This window comes from Merops nubicus, unplaced genomic scaffold (assembly GCF_000691845.1).
Source record: "Merops nubicus isolate BGI_N331 unplaced genomic scaffold, ASM69184v1 scaffold19114, whole genome shotgun sequence".
In the NCBI taxonomy this organism is placed as follows: domain Eukaryota; kingdom Metazoa; phylum Chordata; class Aves; order Coraciiformes; family Meropidae; genus Merops; species Merops nubicus.
Genome location: NW_008603788.1, coordinates 1 through 20,064, shown reverse-complemented (window position 1 = coordinate 20,064; position 20,064 = coordinate 1). Strand labels below are relative to the sequence as shown.

At 42.1% G+C, this 20,064-nt stretch overlaps 1 protein-coding gene across 1 annotated transcript in view; it reads left to right on the top strand.

Annotated features, from left to right (window-relative positions):
- The window catches only part of CLIP1 (CAP-GLY domain containing linker protein 1), a gene marked incomplete at its 3' end in the record, with an annotated part of 38,587 nt that extends 18,526 nt beyond the window's left edge, over positions 1 to 20,061 (top strand). The window contains exons 11-20 of the mRNA XM_008938801.1: positions 1,441 to 1,578; positions 3,265 to 3,371; positions 6,520 to 6,640; positions 11,165 to 11,217; positions 16,548 to 16,665; positions 16,942 to 17,101; positions 17,826 to 17,875; positions 18,615 to 18,620; positions 19,130 to 19,254; positions 19,953 to 20,061. Coding sequence (XP_008937049.1) covers positions 1,441 to 1,578; positions 3,265 to 3,371; positions 6,520 to 6,640; positions 11,165 to 11,217; positions 16,548 to 16,665; positions 16,942 to 17,101; positions 17,826 to 17,875; positions 18,615 to 18,620; positions 19,130 to 19,254; positions 19,953 to 20,061 — 987 coding nt within the window. The remainder of the gene's footprint in view (positions 1 to 1,440; positions 1,579 to 3,264; positions 3,372 to 6,519; positions 6,641 to 11,164; positions 11,218 to 16,547; positions 16,666 to 16,941; positions 17,102 to 17,825; positions 17,876 to 18,614; positions 18,621 to 19,129; positions 19,255 to 19,952) is intronic.
- Positions 20,062 to 20,064: the final 3 nt, after the last annotated feature.

The window sequence follows — 20,064 nt, the reverse complement described above, 5'->3', positions numbered from 1 at the left end:
AGAAACACTAAAAGAGAAGGAGAAATTCTCCAAGGGTTATTATAAACTGCACGAGGAAATAGCACTTTTAGAACAAACTAATAGTGACCTCTCAGGCAAATTGCTGGTCTCTCAGGGCAAAAGTCAGATGCTGCAGGAGGAGATGAACAATCTGGCTTTGAAACTAAAAGAAATTGAGACTCTCCAGGCCCAAACGGTAGCGCAGAAAATTGAGGTATTGAAACACATAGTTAAACCATCAAGTATGGTTATACTAACACTGAGCACTAACCCATGGTTTCCTCTCTGCACTTCATTGCACAATCAGCACTTCATCTTGGTATAAACTGGCTGGAATTATGGGCTCTCTCCATACATCACTACAGTTTGGTTTTTTTTCAAGTTGTAACTGTGAGTCTGGAAGACTTTTGTTTGGGTTTTTTTAAATTCTAAATTTCAAAGCCTATGTTGTCGCTGAATGTTGCAAAAAAAAACCAACGTAAACTGTGAATAAAAGGAAGTTTTGTTTCCTGAATCCGGTAGGAGAAATTGAGCAGCTCCTTCTGTTTAAGTACTCTACAGCTTAAAAGCAAGAGTAGGAATAGATAAGGTTTTAGAGAGATCTTCATGCAATTTTATGTTGAATTACAATAAACTACAAATTTGAATTACTCAAAAAAATACAAACCAATGTACTTTTCCTGTAAATATAGTCAGATAAAAAACAATGTAAGAGAACCATTTAAATTTGTGCTGAAGGACTTTCAGTCTGTTAAAGACAATTCTGGTGTTCTTTTTATTCACAGAAGTGTTTTGTATTCACCACCAACAAATTCTGTGAAGTATTTTGAATTTCAGTTTGTGTGGCTTGAAGCCTGTAAAATTGCTTTGAATACAAATTGGAATCAGGATATCCTACAGGAATGTATTGTGCCTACCTGGGTATTTTAATATTCTTCTGAAGTATTTCCTATTATGAGGGTATAATGAACGACACAGAAATAATGTGATAATTGGCTTTATCTCCTATTTAATTTTTAATTCTTTTTTCAAACTTTTAAACAGCCTTTTAGAATTCTACTTTTCCTGAAAAAAGGAGTCTGTTGGCAGTGAATATCTATTGAACTACTACTGTCTAAAGTGGTTAGAAGTTTAAGAGCAATCACAGCAGTGGCAATTAGAAATTCAGGAATTAAAAAAGGAAATGGGCTTCCTCAGTGGTGGCTCAAGCATGGGCTTATGATCTATTTCTGCATGGAGTTGAATCTTCTCATGCCCATTTATTCTTATACTTTATGCAGCTTCAAAATCAAATAAATTCCCAGTTGAAGCCCTTATTTAATTGGAAAGCAGCTGTCAAACTGTGGAGCTGTGCATAAAGTACTGTGGTTCATATTATGCATTCAGGAGGTCCCTTTGGTAATGCTTTATTTTTTTTCCCCCACTCCCCTTTATTTATAGGCTGCCAAAATGGCAGAAGATGTTCTCCAGGCTGTGGAGAGGGTGACCAAAGAGAAGGATGCCATACACAAAGAAAAGATTGAAACTTTGGCCTCTTTGGAGAACTCTAGACAGACAAACGAGAAGCTACAGAATGAAGTAATCACATTTAAATGCTTTTATGTGAAAAATTTTGCCTGGTTTGTAAGGAACAGCTATTGAATTACAGAGAATTAGATGAGGCAGGAGTGGATTCTGTCATTTTCCCACCACAATACTCAGTCTTGGCTGCCTTGTAAAAACTTTGAGTGCATATTGATGGAAAATCAGCTGTATAACCTATATTTTTTTATATTTTGCATGTGGCTTCAAATACCTTTAGAGCATATAAGATTGTGGCCCTTAAATCTTGGTGCAGCAACCAAAAAAAAAAAATCTTGTGTAATAGGAGTCCTGCAGTTTTTAGTGTCAGGAGATACAGGTTTGACTTAAGGCTTCACAGCTTTGAATAAGTTGCTTAGATGTGACCACTCTGTGTTTCAGTTCCCTGGTTGTAAGCATGGGGTGCAACTTCACACTCTGACATGCTGCAGAGCTCTCAGTAGTTCCTAATCCACAAAAATTACTGCTCCAGTTCTCACCTATAATGCATTCCTTGGCTCTGACATCCTCTTTGTGATCTTGACACGTGTAATGTTATCATTTCTTCTTATTCCCACTTTTCTGTCAATCAGAATCGTGGTCTGACAAGGTACAAATTCTGCTGAGCTGTGCACTACACAAATACATCAGCACAATGGTCTCCAAGAACTTCACAGTCCAACATCTACAGCACTTCATCTAGAGACCCATTTTCAGTCTGTCCTCCCACCACTTTGTGATACCTCATGGTTTGAAGAAGGGAAAAATATCCTCACTGATCTCTTTCATACTCTTTTGCCCCAGAGTACCTATTCTAACACAGAACTGGCACCTTTTCTGCAGATCTTGAGTACCCTGTGGCCTCTTTTTGATGACTTTCATCTTCTGCAGCCCTGGTAATACTGTGTAGTGAGCAGCTGGGCTAACTTAAACACCACAGCTTGTGCTGGAGCAGTAATGATTTCCAAAAAGATCTGAAGACTGGAGAATTAAAAGCGGTGACGTTAATAATGACAGGGGTTCACTTTCTGGATTAAAAAAAAAAAGAATTAATAATCCACAGGGTCCTGTAATGCCATGAGAATGGCTGAAGATTATCTGTTATGTAATATAATGTGTTGCTGAATGTGAACAAATAAGATTGGCAAGCTTGTGGTGTTTACGTGGTAGAGGCAAGCTCAGAAAACAGATATACAACAGTTTGTCCCATGCAATGAGATCTGTGGAAGGAATTCATGTCTGGTGCATGGGAGCACAACAGCTCAGAAACTGAGGTGTGATTAAACAGAACTTTTTACCAGTTCTCCTAGAGGAATAAAGATCGAGGGAAGAGGTAATTTTATTTTTTACATTGTTCTTTAAAGTTAATCAGGTTTTTTTTAAGTGCTTTGAGTCATACAGCATTTAAAATGGAGATGCTTTGGAGCTGTGCCTTTTCTGTCAGGGTATGTACATCAGATTACTGTAAGCTGCTCTTCAGTGGACTTTGAATCCTTTGTGCTACTGGACTTGAATGCAGGAAGTCTCATAACACTTTTCTCAGACAAATGTTTCTCAGTGCAAACAGAATTAATCTAAGGACTAAAGATGAAAAAGTGGAACAATTTAGCTTGGGCCCCCATTTTGCTGAGTATCTTTTCTGACTGCTACACCTAAGAACTGTGTAGTTTCATTAGTGTAATGAGGGTTTTTTTCCTCTTTAAGTTGGACATGCTTAAACAAAACAACCTGAAAAATGAAGAGGAACTTAATAAATCAAAAGAGCTTCTAACTCTGGAGAACAAGAAAGTGGAAGAACTTAGAAAAGAATTGTAAGTATTTCAATGTTAAATCTGTTAAAATATGCCTTTGGAGTTACATTTACCTTTTTTTTTAAATTATTTTTCAGTACCTCTTTGTTTTCCTCACTTATAAAGCAGATAACAGGTCAAAATTAAATATTGGTTTGACATGTATAGAACTTGAAACTGGAATGTTACTTGTGAATTGCTGAAGGGTATTGAAGCAAATCCTTCACTCCAAGCATTGTTTGAAATAGTTTGTTGGAGGAAGTATAGAGTTCTGCCACCTGAGGGCACTAGATTATTTTAAAATCTTTATTATAAAGAATTTCTGTTTGGATTTAACTGCAGTTACACTTGGAGGGATAAGTAGTTTTAAGTGGCTTGTTTATAGAAAACCTAGTTCTGCTTTTATTTTCCATTGTTGGCTTTATCCAGCTTATTCCCATTGCCCCACTATGCACTTATTTTCTAACTGGTGCAATACAAATGTGTTACAAATTTATGTATACAGTATGTAAAGCTAGAGTTAACTGCTTATCATTTCAGATGCTTCATTTGACAAAATACCTCTTAGGTATGACAAAATAATGAATTGTGTGACATTGCACACAAAAAAGCAACTGCAAAGCATCTGCTAGAAAGTAATTTCTCCTGTGAAATGTCATTATATCAAAGCTTTTGGTGTGCCACTGTGAATAAAAATCGTGGTCATTGCTACCCTGCAGTAGTCACACATCCCCCAGCTGTCAGAGCCATAATGCATTTAATCACAAATCTCTGTTCCCATCTGCACTCTGAGAAAAATTTCTTGACTCATGGAGCAAGAGCTGGAATCTGGATTGAGAGCTAAAAGCAGCTTTGACTAATTAATATTATTATTATTATTATTGTTAGTCCCATCATCCATTTTGTGACAGTTCTTAACCACTGCTCTGAGGTGAAGACAGGGCACAAAGGAAATCAGCAGACAGAATTAATTCTAAGATCCTGTATGACTGACAGGTTTTGCTGCTTGCTTTTATAAACCTACATGCTTGTGTAGACAGCAGCCTCCTTTGAAAAAGGCAGGATTTCATTGCCTGAGCAATTCCTACCTGCCTCAGTGCTCGTGGGGGAATGCCAAAGCAAAATAATTATTTCTGGACCAGTTGCTCTGGTGGTAGAACAGCAAGGGGCTAGCAGGCTGTGCTGTTGTGGAAAGACAAAATATATTAGCCTGTCATTTGTCAAGCAGAAGTTATTTATAGAAGCTACTTCTTTGAGAACCTTCTGCACTGAAAGGTGGTTGCTGACCCTGATCCCTTTGTGGGGTTTTAAAATGATTTTTAATTTCTTTTATTCTTAAGATTATTCTTAGAGTATTGCTGAATGTGGTCTCTAATCATCAGTCAGGGGCATTGTGGATGAGTGGGAGGTTGCTTTTTAATTGTTCTTTGTTGTCAGAATGATTTTGCATGTTGCCTTGGTTTAATTAGAGTAAGGAATTAGCTTGATAACAGGCATTTGTTGAGGAGCAGTTCTGTGAGTGGAGACCCCTTTGAGAGGTGCCCTGGCCTTTGGGAAGGAGAGCAGAGGGGACACGTTGCCCATGTGGGGGGACGTGCTGCTGCCTCCAGAGCAGCCAGGGCCTTTTGGAGGTGGGAGGTGTTACAGTGACATTGGTGTCCTTCCTGAAAGAGCCTCCCTGTAAAACTAGGGTGAAGAAAAGCCAAATCATCTCTAGATGCTGTGCATTTATTTGGTACTGTCAAGTGCACTTGCAGCTCTCAGTTTAACCCTCCTTGGCACTAAAGACAGGGGAGCATCTTGCACAAGCTGACCCAAATATTTTATGTGCTTTTTTTACCATGTCCCAAATCTACACTTTAATGCTGAGAGCAAAAAGAGGAGAGCTGGTTAGTACTGCAGTCAGCAAACAACCCTGGTTAAAAATAGGGGTAGCAAGTAGCTACATATCAAAATAATTTGAATTGATGTTGAGTGATGAGAGCTACCTGTTAGTCCAGCCTAGGTGGATCAGATTGGAAATAAGTCAAGGTGAGACCAAGAAGAAGAAATGGTTGGAAAATCTTAGTTCTATTATGTGCTGAATTTGAAAAGTGAACCACTTTTCCTTTTGTTTAAATGTGCCCAATAATAGACCATAGAGTCCTTGTGTTTTGAAGTGCTTGAGTAAGTTTCTGACTTATGGGTTCTTCTACCTCCCACAGTCATAAACTATTTTTAATATTCCAGTCAGGGTTTAACTCTGTGTAATCCTGGCACATAGGAATGCTGAGACTCCTTTTTATGAAAACAAAACACAGTCATAAAAATCACTTTTTAGTGAAATGAAACCTATCTTTTTTATTTTTGAAAGATACTGCCAAATCTTATAAAAACTTGTGTTAGTCACTTGTGTTATAAGCAGTATTTTTTCAAAAATTTGTTGAAAATAAACTTACTTGCAAGGAGATCACACATTGGCATCAACATAAGCTAATGAAACCTGCAAATCCATTTTATTTTAATTCAGCTTTTGTTTTGTCTCGTTTTCTGTTTGTGTCTGTTAAAATAATGGAATAGATTAGATAAGCTCCTCTTCTGCCTGCTGTGATCTTGCACATCCTCCTATGTTTGGGTGTCAGATCTTGTAGGGAGTATTTAAATAGTGGAACTGTAAACTTGGTGTTTTTTTCCCCTTTTTGTTTTTCTCTTTTTTCATTTTTTTTCCCCCTCTTTTAAACAATTGTCCCTTTTTGTTTTTCTCTTTTTTCATTTTTTTTTTCCCCCCTCTTTTAAACAATTGTCATGTATTACCACTAGCTACAAAGTTCACTTCTGAGAAGGTCTAGGCTATAAACCTTGCCAACACTCTTGTCAAACCCTACCCTCTATTTCTAAACCCAAGCATTTCCTAACCATCAGAAGCACCCAGAATTCACAATCTTGCACTTACCTCCCATTTCACTGAGTACCTGATGCGTTTAAAGGAAAAAGGAGCTTTGAGCTGCTGTGGTTTTTCAGGATTAAACCTACCCCTCTGCATCTGAGGTATAGATTGTCACCTTTATTACAGATCCCATTAGACACGTGACCTAGATGTATTTTTCCAAGCTGTGAAGCTGAATCTCTCCCACAGTTTTCTCTTGCCTCTCTCGTTCCTATGGTAACGATGCACTCTCTGTCCTCCCAGCGAAGAGCTGAAGCTGGCAGCAGCTCAGAAGTCCCAGCAGCTTGCAGCTTTGCAAGAGGAGAACGTGAAACTTGCCGAGGAGCTGGGCAGGAGCAGGGAGGAAGTCACAAGTCAGCAGAAGGTAGAGTGGCCGGGGTGTTCCTGACCCGTGGTGGGAGTGCTGTGCCTGCGCCGTGCTGCCCGCCCGCCGTTGCGCTGCATGGCTCTGCTTGAAAGAGGACTTGCTCTGAGAAGGCTTTCAAATCAATTTGGAAGCCACCTGCACGGGGAGGTTAGAACTGCAAGCTGAGAGAGGGTTACATAACTCGTGAAGGATATTAGAAGGCTTGGGAATAAGCATAAATTAAGTATGCTTTAGCCTAATGTATTAACGGACACTTGCTGTTTCTGTTGGGAGTAATTTTTGTTATACAGCTGTGGGAATCTCCACTTACCCAGATTTACTAAGGAAATCTAGCTGTTTTTTCCTGCTGTCCCTTCCCACTAAAAAAATAGAGGATTTAGGATGTACTTCAGGATACTATTTAAAACGACTTGGTTGGACTCTGTCTCTAAACCACTCTATGCACGTGTATGCTTGCTTGAACTTCATACTGTGGGTGTAGATCAACAGTGCTGCAGGCAGTGGGGACTGGAGGACTGGAATTGGTGTAAGATGTTTTTCTGGTGGCAGTATATCGGGGAGAAAAAGACTCAAATTTTATTTTTTTAAGTTTTTACTATTACATTTGAACGTGCTGTCGGAATCTCAAAGTATGGGCTTAGTTACACAGCTTCTAATGCTGGTACTTGCCAAAAGATAAACTAGATTTACAGCCATTAAATGTGGTGGGTTTAGTTCTTGTGCAGCAGTTTTTGTGACAGCCACACAGTTTTTGTGGTGCTGTGAAGGCATCTTTGGAAGATCTTGTCCAAAAGCAAGGATGTAGAAGACATGGGTTTATTTATTGCCTTTTGTGTGCCTGTTCCCAGTGGCAGTGGAGCAGAGCTCTGCCATCCTGCAACAAAGCCTAGTGTTTTTAAAGCCAAGAGGATGACTTTTCCCCAGGGTTCTGAGGGTGGGTGACTACAGATCTGGCCAGTTCATAAACCCTTCTGGCTGCTGACAGGAGTAATGCATGAGCTGCTTCATCCTAAAGAACCTTTTTGGAGATGATTAACAAAAGTCCCAGACGTGTGGGCTCAACCACTGACTCATGCAGCATCTGAGTAGTGGTGTGGTAAGAGAACGTTGTCATCCTCAACAGCCAGCAGGAGCTCTGCTCCCCACTCCCACATGTTTTCTTAAATTATTTCAGAATCTTTGAGGCAACCTGTTATTTTCAGAAAGAGTTGTAACTTGAAAGGGATTTGGCAACACCGGTCAAATCTTTCTGCCTGTTGTATGTAGCCAGGGCTGATATAATGAAAGCCCACAAGGGAGGGGACCCTTCAGCCCCAAGGTGTAAGCTGGCAGTGGTCACCAGTGGTCAAAGTGGCAGGGTGCTCAGTGTTCCAGGGAGCTCTGCTGTGGCAAAAGGAGCAAAGGCAAAATGGTGTGATTTAAAATGCAGGTTTCCTGCTGAGTGTCACTTAACTGACGTGTGCAGCTCCTCTCTGTTCAGTCTTGTTCAGCTCTCCTTGGTGAAACCTGTGGTCCACCTGCCCAGAACTGTGCCATTGCTGGCTTGCTCCTAAAAAACATTCCCTGTCTCTTCTGGAGGCTGTGAAGTACTGACCCTCCTTTTCAGTCTGATAGAAGCCTGCTCTTGCCCTGAGGAGTACAACTTTTTCCATGTTCCCTTTAGGTCTTAGCCCACACTAACTTACAGTCCCCTTGTTCTACCCTGAACTCTGCTGAGTTCTCTTAATGAGAGGAAGCCAGGCAGGATTCTGGCTCAGACAGCCCTGTTCTGGGCTAGCACAGCCCTGGGGCTCCCCACCACCACCTCTGCTCTGCTGTCCCTCAGGTGAACATACCCTGTGGTTAGGCACTGAGTTGCAGCATCCTTTGGGCTTCCTCAGGTCAGGCTGCCTGTGGGGAGTGGGACAATGTTACTGGGAAGAACTGCTTGATTAGATTTGAGAGAATTGTCTGTGGTGGCACTGAAGAGATTTAACCCAGAGCAGGGTTGCTCCTGGAGCTGCATTTAATGCAGTGGGTGCTGAAAAATTGGAGAGGAGGGAGGAAAGCACAGAATGTAGCAGTGCTTCAGTCTGGGTGAGTTTCTGGGCATGTGCCTGTTAAAATGCAGGAAGAAAGGTAGCAGGCATATGTTTTAAGTATTTTGAGCAGTTGCTATGGTAACTATAAATTCTAGCAAGTGTGTTAGTCAATTGGGTTAGTGAATCTGTGGCTGCATGTGACACACTTTGAAAAATTAATGAATACTCTTTCATGAATGATTTATTCTGACATCTAAAGGTTAAAGTGTCTTGTTTTAAAGATGCTGAGGGGTGCTTTTCTATATTGATCCATAAATAATTAGCTGTTTGTAATTAGTTAAAGATTCCCAGTCAGATACTGGGCTCTGGGAACTTTTCTGGTTTCAAATTATTTGTTGTGGTACTTTGGGAGCCTCAGACCTACCAAGGCATTTTACCTTCATTGTGAAAAGTATGGAAACCTCTGCTTGCTCAGCTGGTCCATCTTTTATTAAAGGTATGTGAGAAGTCTGCCCTGAAGCTAATGAGAGAGTGAGTGAGAGGATTGCTGGAGAAATGCTGATGAGAGAAGGGGTGTCCTTTCTCCCCTTCTACCATGAAGCTGCTCAAGACTTAATCCATGGCTTGTGCAAGCTGCACCAGGGGCTTAAAAGCTTCACAACTCCTCTAACATCTTGTTCTCCTTTTACTTTTCTCTCTTTTAAATCCACTTCTATCTTAGTCCATACAAAAATAACTCCTCTCTCCCCAGCCAACCAGAGGAAACTAAAAGGGAGGAGAGATGCAGGGTTTATGCTCAGGATCTTGGAGCATTCCACAAATGCTGAGGGATTTTCCGAGTTAAAACAGGCACCACAACCTGTTCTTAAAAGAAACTAATAAAAATGTGGGATGTGTTTGGGGTGGGGAGCATCATGGAACTCTGTGGACATGGCCTGTGGGGAGCAAGGGGTGACTAACATCAGTTTGAGGCTTTTGCAGTTCCAAGTGGCAGTCAGGAGCATAAGCCTCAGGCAGTGAAGCTACCTCAGGGTGAAAGGAAGTGATTTGATTGTGGAGCAGGGCCAGGCTCATGCTGCACAGTGCAGCTGTAGAGAAATGCTAGTGCTGGTGGAGGAAAAGCTGTCCAAAAAAACCAGCTGGAAAAGTGTGGTGCAGAGGAGATTGCAATGGGAGTCTGGGGGAGGAGAGGGGTCGTGTAACATGGGGGCCAGAGGGTGCCCTGGAGAGGCAGCTGAACAGTGTGCAGCTCATTGGCATTTACAAGTGAAACATTTCTCAGAATTTTTATGTTCTTTTTCTCCTTTTTCTGCCAGCAGGCTGTGCAGATGTAAGGAGTTCATACAGGCTGCTTCTGTGTAGGAAGCAGACACACATTCTCAGAAACAGGGGTATGCTTCGTGCTGCTGGTGAAATTGCTGAGTCTGACTTGCCTGCAGAAGAATTTGGCCATACCCCCCCTAGTACTGTGGTGCTCAGCAGTCTTACCAGTGGTCACTTCCCTTGAGAGAGACATTTTGTTTTGCTGTAAGATTTCTTAATATAAGTCTCTCTACACCCTTCTAGTAGCTATTTTTCATATTGATAAAGTTGTCCAATTAAGCCCCAGCAAAATGATACTAATTATCTTAAGCCTGGTGATCTTAACAGCACTGTAGTATGTGAAAGGAGGAGCTAAGTTGTCAGAAGATGTGGAGGAGACAATTTATCTGGGTGAGGTACTTTTAACCTAGTCTTGGAAACTGGCAGACAAGCTCCCTTCTCATTGCAACTTTCTTAATGCTTTCTATGCCTCTCTGGGCCAGACTTGGGCTCTCAGGGTTCTGTTACTGATGGATGTGCTGCTAACCTTGGGGATGCACTCTGAAAGCTTGTGAAATCTAGACAGAGATTTCAGTCAAGTCAAGAAATGGGTAGTTCCCTAAACTATGTGTGCCTGTCAGTTTGGACCCCAAGAACCTGCAGCAGCAATATTGTCAGTTGAAGGCTTTAGCAGCTGCAAGAGCTTAAGGTGGCCCTGCTGAGTTGCAGGTTCAGGATATAGTAACAGCCACCAGAACAACAGCTTTAGGGATCAATAATTTAAATGATGGTATAGTAACACAATCAGTAATACAATTATCCAGGTCAGAACAACAGCAAGTCCAATAACTCACCAATACTGGGCTGAAGTTAATAGCCAGGCACACAAAGGCTTACTCTGTTCTCTCTGGTGTGCTGGGGGCCAAGAGGTACATATAAAGCAATACAAGCATCACATCTCTTGGATGTGCACAGGAAAACACTATTTAAAGCAGAAACAGCTCCTCACTAGCTAATAGTCTTGGTCACTGTTCTTGTGTGTGTGCGTTGTCCTAGTAGAAAATGGATAACTTTGAGGGTTTTAGGCTCTGTAGCCTCTCCTGTGCTTGTTTTATGATGATAATGATGCTCTGATACATTATACTAAGGAAACAATCCTTAGTGTATTAACTGTAGTCTTTTTGTTGTTGTGTTTTAGCTGGAAGAGGAGAGATCAGTGCTCAATAACCAGTTATTAGAGATGAAAAAGAGGTAAGATTTTTTTCTGATGTGTTTAACTATACAGCCCTACAGAAAACTTCAGAAAACAACACAAAAACACCACTAAAAAAAAATATTTATTTTGTATTGTATCATAGTCAAAAGTGCTGATGTTGATACACACATTGGCTTACAGATTTCTCTCACTTTGTCTTCAGTAAAAGTGAGAAGTGTAAACTGTGGTGTTAACCATTTCCTCTTTAGTTTGTGCACCCCTTGCATTGTAGTAGTTCTCTTCAGTAACCAATTTAGTGTCTGGGTTTAGTCTGCTCTGCAATGTTGGATTGTCTCAGTGTGATAAAAATGTAGGTGTACAGATCTGGCCTGTCAAAGTCTTAAGGAATAACAAATTAAAATAGTGATGCTAAGGATTTAAAAAAAATAAGAAGAAGAAAGAAAGAAAACCATCAGTTATTCAGCATTGAATGGATTGTTCTCAGAATATTGGGATCTTGAGTTCAGTGTGGCAGTAGTTATTGCAGTTCATTCAGCACTGTTTTTAAATACCAGGAGATTTGTCCTGAGGGACTGGGGCATCCTTTTGTAAACTGTGCTGCTCAATAAACAGTCCCAAGTTACAACATTGACTCTGGTTCTGCAATGTGTGTGTGAGAAGCTAATTGGTGAGGTGCCACAATGTCTTCAGGAAAATGGGGGCTTTTCAAAAGTAGTTACATAAGCCCTTAGAAAAAGACACAGCTCTCCATGACACCAAGCATGTTCCAGGAGAAACAAACCAGTCCCTGTTAAATTTCCTGAATTTATAATGGTCCCAACAAAGGCCAGTGAGTGGCACTTGGGTATTTAAGCACATCCTTAGCTACTCACTGTTAGACACTGATCCTGTTTCTATTCCCCAGTAATTGGTTACTGGGGAGGTGTGGGTCACACTCTGTTGTATCTCACACTCTCCAAAGGGCAGCAGGCACAGGGGGGGCTCTACAAGTTCAAGCTTCCTCAGAGATTTGAGAGTTGGATCAGTTGTACAGAGAGGCCAGTGAACAGCTGAACCTCCAGCTTTAACCCACCTCACAAACTGCATCACTCAGCCTTTTGCTGCACAGAATGCCAAAAGTGTAACTTCTTTTTTACAAGGTGAAGTGAAGGAGAAGATACAGAGAGAAATCTTTAGCTGGTGTAAAAAACATTGAATATCCACAATAATTAATGTTTACATCAACTAAGGATCATCTGCAGCATATTTGCTGTGGAGGAAGGGAGGGAAAAGGAAGATATTAGTGCTGCTGACAGTTTAGAGTGCAGTTTATAGCCTGTTATTTCACATCTTTTAACACATGGATTTTAAATAGCATAACTCCTGGAAGTTACTTGAGGAATGGAAAGAGGGAGCAGGGACTCAAGATTCATTCAGTACTTTCCAGCAGTTCTGTTTCATAGCATACATTTTAAAAGACAAATTCTTTAGTAAGTTATAAAAAGTGTGGTTCTGATTTTCCCTCTGTTTTTACTCTGTGTGAGCAGCCTGAAATAATCTAGATAATTATAAATCATTAAAGTAAATTTTAACATTACCTTCAGTTGGTTACACTGAGATGCCCAAGTTTGTGACTGGCTTAAAGATGTTCCTCAACAGTGTTGAATAAACTCCAATAGAAGAGACAAAACAAGTGATAGAAACAGTCAGCCTCCCTGAAGCAGATTCTATAGGCTGCCAGGGGTCAAAATACACCAGCATTATTTGCTGACCAAAAAAGATTAAGCTGAATGAAGAGCTAATTAAATAAAAAAAGTCTCTCTGAAATCCCAAATTCCACTGAAGCTGGTGATGAGACGAGTGATGATTTCTTCCTTTTGCCTTAAGAATCTGAGATGCTGAAGAAGAGACATCTTTTGGTTTCAGTTAGGTCAAACCCCTAGCAGTAGTTTCCTCACCTTCCTTCCACCCACAGGAATTCTCTTCCTCTGTTTTAACAGCTCCCTCTGTGAAATGGCCTGACTAGGAGTGACAGGGGTTTGATATTAGGGCTCTGAGGGGGTTCTCTGTCACCTCAGCCCTTCAGGCTCCTTGTGGGTTGCTAACTGTCTTACTGTCTTTGAGCGTGTGCTACTTATCGAGACTCATCTCATTCCTCTCTCTTCCCTTTCCTGCCCTTGCTTCCTTTGCTATATCTGTGTGTCTTTAATGGTAAGACTCAAGAAAGTCTATCCACGTTACAATAAATAATTTTTTTTTTTTTTTTAAGTAAAGTTGTTGTACATATTTTGGCTGCCTTTGTCCCTTGGTGTCTTGCTTTTGTTTTGTAAAATACTCAGCTGTATATATATAGATAGATAGATGAAAAGAAATCTATATTTTTTACCAAGACAAAAAAAAAAAATTAAAAGCCCCTTAGTGCAAATTTAGTTCAAATTTAGTTCTTCCTTAAAGTATTTTGCATTTCTACTCCATGTTTCTAACATGTGGTTCTTGTTATCTTACATTTTTAAAGCTTGCCCAGTAACACTTTAAGGTATTTGCTTCATTCTTAGAATTTCTTATTTTTTGTAGTAAGGGAAGAATCTGGGTGATTTTTTTTTTTTTAACTGTTAAACCAAAAACCTTTATCTCCCATGGCTTCCACATGCTGCTCCAAACATGGTTTATCCTCCTCAAGAAAGTGAAACATTAAAATGATGTATGAAATGACAAAATAACTTTTGCTGTTGTTTTTCTTTAGTCCCTGCTGGCAAGCAGAGGTTTCAGACTTGAATTGGCAAGGAAAAGGTTTAAGTTCACCAAATCAGTTTCCCTTGTTTTTTTTGATAAAATAAATAGTTTCCACAAGATTTTTCTTGCAAGTTATCACTACATGTAGTTATTTCACATTCAACATATGCTGCTTACGTTTACTGTCTCTGCTATGAATCACTACAAATGCTGCTGGAGCTGAGAGCAGCAGTGGGGCAGGCTCTCTGCTGCTGGAAGTCAACTGTCACCCACACTTATGTGTAAGTAAGTAGTGACATGCACCTACTACACTTGTAGGCTTTCCAGTTTCAACATTTTAGGGGGCCTCCAGCTGGAGCTGTAAAGCATCATTCCTGCAGAGCCTGCCCTGCAAAAGAAAACCCAACACTACAGTACAGGGACCTTTATCCCCTTCTTGTTGTGTATTCTTCTTTCTTCTCTTGTTTCTCTCCCTTTGTGTTACAGAATTCTAGACTCCCATATTGAATTTGCAAATATATATTTATATGCTCACAATCTATTTGCCTTTTTCAACCACCTGAGTGCTTGTGGTGGTTGAAACCAAGCCCAGCAAAGGGCAAGTTAACCATATTTGTACAAAAAGCCTGTTCAGTCTTGATCTCTCAGATGAAGATCTGACCAGACAGTGGAAACACTGGCTAAACAACAAGCTCCTGAGCATGAGATGAGTCACTGGGGTTTCCTTCCTCTCCCCTACAGCTGCACAGACAGCAAAGGGAAGCCCCGGTGAAGTCTCAGGTGCAGTTTCCAGATGTACTTCCCAATTCCCAGCCTTAAGTAAACGCTGTGTTTGCAGCTCAGCGGCTTGGAGAGGGCAGCTCTGCTCTGTCAGCAGCCCCCTGTGCAGTGGTGGCACATTTCTTTCCCACCCTGCACTTTTGAGGCAGTTCAGCAAAGCATTTAAAGACATGGGTTAGGCTGGAGTGTGTGTGTGTGCTGCTGAGGAGCACAGAGATCAGTGTCATGCTTTTAGTGCTCTGCTGAATCGGGGTTGGTGAGGAGAGCTGTTAAATGTCATTGCCCTTATTATTACCAGGAGTATGACTTGTATTTGAAGGCAAGTTTGTGCAGTCTGCAATCGTTGTGTTTCTGCTTATATTAATTCTCTCATTGTAAAAATATACCAAACCCAAAATCACCCTTTTGGTTCTTGTTTGGTAGCTACATCAGCTTTTCTAAACCCCAGATTCTCCACTTGCTGTTTCCATTCCTGAGTATACTCTTAACAATGAAAGAATTGCATTAATTGTGCTCTCATTCTTGAGTTTCCTATTTACCTTTGGTCAGTGAGGTTTATTGTGTTTCATGGTCTGGGTATCGTGGCTCTCACTAACTGTAGATACTGTGGAGATGAAAACTTCTTCCATTTGAACTTCACAGCTGTCCCCTACCTACTGAGCACCGTCACACGAGGATGAGTGCTGCTCCTGATCCCTCAGTCCTAACAGTTCCCTCAGTCCTAACAGCATGTAGTGTAGTTTAATTACTTAAATTAAGTCATTACATCACTTGGTATCTTTGAAGCACTGGCTAGTCTGTGTTTTTTTGTGTAGTGGGCTCACAGTCAGGTAGCCTAGCCTGTCTCCAGCACCCTCAGCAGGGAAGAAGAGGAGCAGCTCACTGCTGTGGCAGGGAGACCATGCTCCTCTAAACCCAGCTGTAGGAACTGCACAGGAAACCCTCTATGAGAGTTGGCATCTGGCTGCTGGGCACTGCTGGAGCTCTGAGAGCCAAGGTTCTCTTCTAATAAGGAAACATAGATTTTGGAGTAACAATAATTGTTATTTTACTTAACCAAACAGAACCCTTTCCACTTATAAGGAACTTCTGTAGCAATAATCCTCACATCAGAGAACAGTTACTCCTCTGTGTACTGTGAGAGCTGTCAGGAAGACTCCTTAGCATGTGTGAGGCTGTCACAGTGATGGTGCCTTCAGGTGGCTGTCAGGAGAGGAGGTGTAGGCATGAGTTATGTTCCTCCTTAGATCAGCTGAAAGGCTTGGGAGGAATGGATATAGGTGCACAGAAGGGGGCTCGCCTGCTCTGGGGGATTTCTTTTTAACCCTTCTCCCATGAAGTAACACAAATCCCACGTGGTTTTGTGCTGAAAGGCCCAGGAACTCCCAAAGCACATGTTTCAGGAGATACTGATGTCACTGAAATTAGTGAGGACCAGCTGATATTTCCAGCATCATCAATGCTTTGCATGACAACTTGTACAATGAGCTTTGCATGTGTGTTTTGTTGCTTGGCAGTAATTTTCAAGAAGTAACAAAACTCTGGAGTCAGGTTTTGTGGAACATTGTGCAACATGTTTGTTTATCCTGTATCTCCCCAGTCTGTTAACTTGCTTCTTTAAATTCAAATGGATACAGTGATATGCAGATTCTGGCATGTACTCCCTAGGTAAAGTTTTTGCTTTGTTTCCACAGTTGTCACATCTGAAACATTTCTACACATATAAAACCTTAGCCAAGTGCAGAGTTGATATTTGCTTTTTAAGAACCACTTCTTCCAGTAGTCTAGTACTGGAAATTAAATTAAACTTCTTCAGAAAACTACAATAGTCCATTCCTGAGGTGATTTCTGGTTGTATTTGGTTTTCTTTTAGAGAATCAACGTTAAAAAAAGAAATAGATGACGAGAGAGCATCTTTACAAAAATCCATCAATGTAACTAGTGCCTTGATCACACAAAAAGATGAGGAACTGGAAAAACTCAGAAATGAGGTAAATGCTGAACAGTGGGATGCTTCTTCATTTCAGATGAAGTTACAGCTAGAAGCATGTGGCTTTGTCTGCTTGTACTGAAGAGTTGGCTAATTCTTTTTCTTTATTAATTTAGGGTAGTTAAGCCTTAGAATCAAACCTTTAGGTATCTGTGCCCACTTGGGTGACTTCTAGCTTATATTTTTGTTGGCTGTTTAGCCCTTTTTACTAGGGATGTTGCTTTGGTGCTCTGACTTCCTTCTGGAAGGCCTCAGCTTTCTCAAATAACTCTTACAGATCACGGTGCTCCGTGGAGAAAACGCTTCTGCCAAAACCTTGCAGTCAGTGGTTAAGTCACTGGAGTCTGATAAATTGAAACTTGAGGAAAAGGTGAAGAACTTGGAGCAAAAACTCAAGGAGAACAACGAACAGCCTTTAACTGTAATTAGCTCCTCAGGTAAAAGAGACAGTGAGCCTCTCTACTCCGGGCCTTCAGCTTTAATCTTGTAGGTTTAAGGAGGTTTAACTATTTGAACTTCCTGAGAAATGTGAATTTCCTGTTGTAGGACACACATACAACTTGAATGAAGGAAACAAATTTGACCAGCTGCAAAATGTTTCACTGCCAGGGAACCCCATTTACAGCGGGGTGGGGGCAATTGCACTTGAAACATGTGCATGAACCAGAAAACTTCACCCTCTCCGTGGGGTGGCTTCCGTGCCAGAGCCTCCCTCAGGCTGAGGTGGGTTTTCCTTGGGGTAGCTGTGAAGTTAACGTGTAGGCACCAAAACAAAACCACCCACCTGAGGAAGCCCAGGGTTCAGACCCTCCTGCTTCCCTTGCACTGAGCGTCAGCTCCACAGGCTGCAGCCCCATCCCTGGAGAGAGCAGTGCTCCCCTCCAGAGCTCTGCAGGCAGCTGCCACCTCTGCAGGCACTGATTGTACTTTGATATGTGACGTGCAGTCCTGACTGTGCTTCTGTAATGCAGCAGTCAAAACAGGTGCCCTGGAGTGCCCTCGCTGAAGCTTACACTGAGTGGTTAGGAGGCAGGGAGAATAAGATGTTCTGGAGACTAGAGACTCTGTTATGTTATTTCTCTCTGACTGAGCCATTGTGTGTTTCATAATTTAGATTACTGGATACTTACACCTTGTTTGGTTTTGTTTTTTCCTTTAAAGGTGACATTGCTGCTAACCTACTTCAAGATGAAATTGCAAAAGAGAAGCAGGTATTTGATGTGAAACATCAGTGTGATAAATCAGCAGTGTGGCTACAGGGAGGGGGAAATATTCTAGAGACAATTCCTCATCAGATTTTGTACATCAGAACTACAATGGGCAGATTTATCTTGTACCCTTCTGCTTCTGAAGGGAAATATTAATGGCAGGAAATATCCAGGATCAAGTGATGAGCGATACTGGAGAAGTAGTTCAGGTTATTGGAGTGTGAGGAGGAGGCAAGCAGGAAAGAAAGGGGGGCAAGTGTGCAGCCTGTTGGGGAGGGACACCTGAATCTATGCCCAACTGAATCTGTGGTGCTTGGAGGAATGGGCTACCTCAGCTCCCAAGTTATTTCTGAGCTTCTGCAGTTGAAAGTGTTGCTCTTTGCTTCTTAACTGCAGAACTGTACTCAGTGAGGGCTGGCAGCAGTGGGGTGCAGAAGTCGCTCAGTTAGTGTGTGCTTGGGAACAGGAAAATGTGTGTCAGAGGGCAGGAGAATCCTGCTGGCCCCGTGCAGGCAGCTGTGTGACAGGCAGCCCGTGGCAGGAGCCTGGGAACCACCCTGGGAATGGAAGCACCTTCTGCTCCTTAAAGCCCCTGTTAGATCACTGATGTCAGTCACGTTGATTAAACAATGTCCTTCCCAGTCCCTACAGAGATCAGAAGTACTGTAATTAACACACACATGTCTTTTTCTGTTTTTCTGCCTCCTTGAACTCACCTGCTGATGACAACCCTTCCAAGCAGCACGAGGTTTGTTCCACTCCTTGGCTTCCTTTTATTTTATTTGCTATGTTAATTTGCCAAGCAGGACCTGATGATCTTCAGCCTGCTCATCTCTGTGGCTCTAGCCAGGGGAAATGCTGACAGGCACTGTCCCTCCAGGGTAGCTCTGAGAGTATCCACCAAGTTCAGAGGAACAGAGACGCTGTTCTGATCAAAATTACACCACAGGATTTACATTCAAAATGTAACATTAGAAAAAGAACTCAGTGGTGGGTTGAGACCCACCGATGTCCCAAACATGCTGGCTGGGCAGGATTACCAGCTGGCTGGCCAGAAATCACACCCAGGGTCTCCAAGGTCCTTTGGGCAGTTCCTGTCCCCGTTCTCAGTGTCCCTGGCTGCTCTCTGTAATGCAGTGATCCAGTGGTAAGGGCTCCTGCAGATCTGTGTGTGGCAGTTGGAGGGTTACTCCTTTGTCACTGGCTGTCTGTGGAGTGCACTCCTCACCCTGCTGACTGTCCTCCTGACCACTGCAGATTGACTTCCTGAATTCAGTGATAGTGGATCTGCAAAGGAGAAACGAAGAATTGAACTTGAAAATACAAAGAATGTGTGAAGCAGCCCTCAATGGCAACGAAGAGGAGATAAACAACTATGACAGGTATAAACCTCTACAGGGAACCTTGGCTTGTGCTTTGGGAACTGTTGGCAGCAGTCACTTACCAGCTGCACAAGGCACCGGCCGGAGCTGTGCTCTTGGGAGGGACAAACAGTTCTTCCCTTGAACTTAGGGGGATGGAGTCCAGCTGCCTTTTTAGGTCCTTTACTACAGTGTAACTCCTGGTGCAAAGAGATCCTCTGGTCACACGCTGGTGCATCATCCTGTATTTGTTGTCAGCCTTGGTTGAGTCTGGCCCTTTCCAAGAGAGGTGGGAGAGTCTTTGCTCTCAAGAAGCTGGTAGCTGTGTTGGGATGGGGAGGTCCAGTCCAGAGAAACAGAACTAAACCCTGGTTGCTCTGTTGTGACTTCAGATCTTTTCTGGCTGAAGGGAAAGCAGAAACTAGTTTACATCTGTTTATTTTTTAAATGGTGTCTGTATTTGTGTAAATATTTACACAAACGGAGCAGTTTGCTTAGTAAATACTATAGTGTAAGGGATTTTGGGGGTACTGCAGGGTAGTGAGGATGTCAGGAGATCATCAGAAGGGGGATTATTTGGGGGTTTTGTTGACCACTGTGGTGTTTCCCTCAGCCTCAATGATTAGGAGGCAGCTTCTCGGGCGGGGCGGGGCAGCGGGCCTGTCTCCCCTGTGGAGGAGAAGGTCCCTGCTCGACTCCCCCCGGTGCTGGTTTTGCAGCGAGGAGGAAAGCCTGTCCAAGAAGAAACCTCGTCTCTTCTGCGACATCTGCGGCTGCTTCGACCTGCACGACACGGAAGACTGTCCCACCCAGGCGCAGACGCCGGAGGAG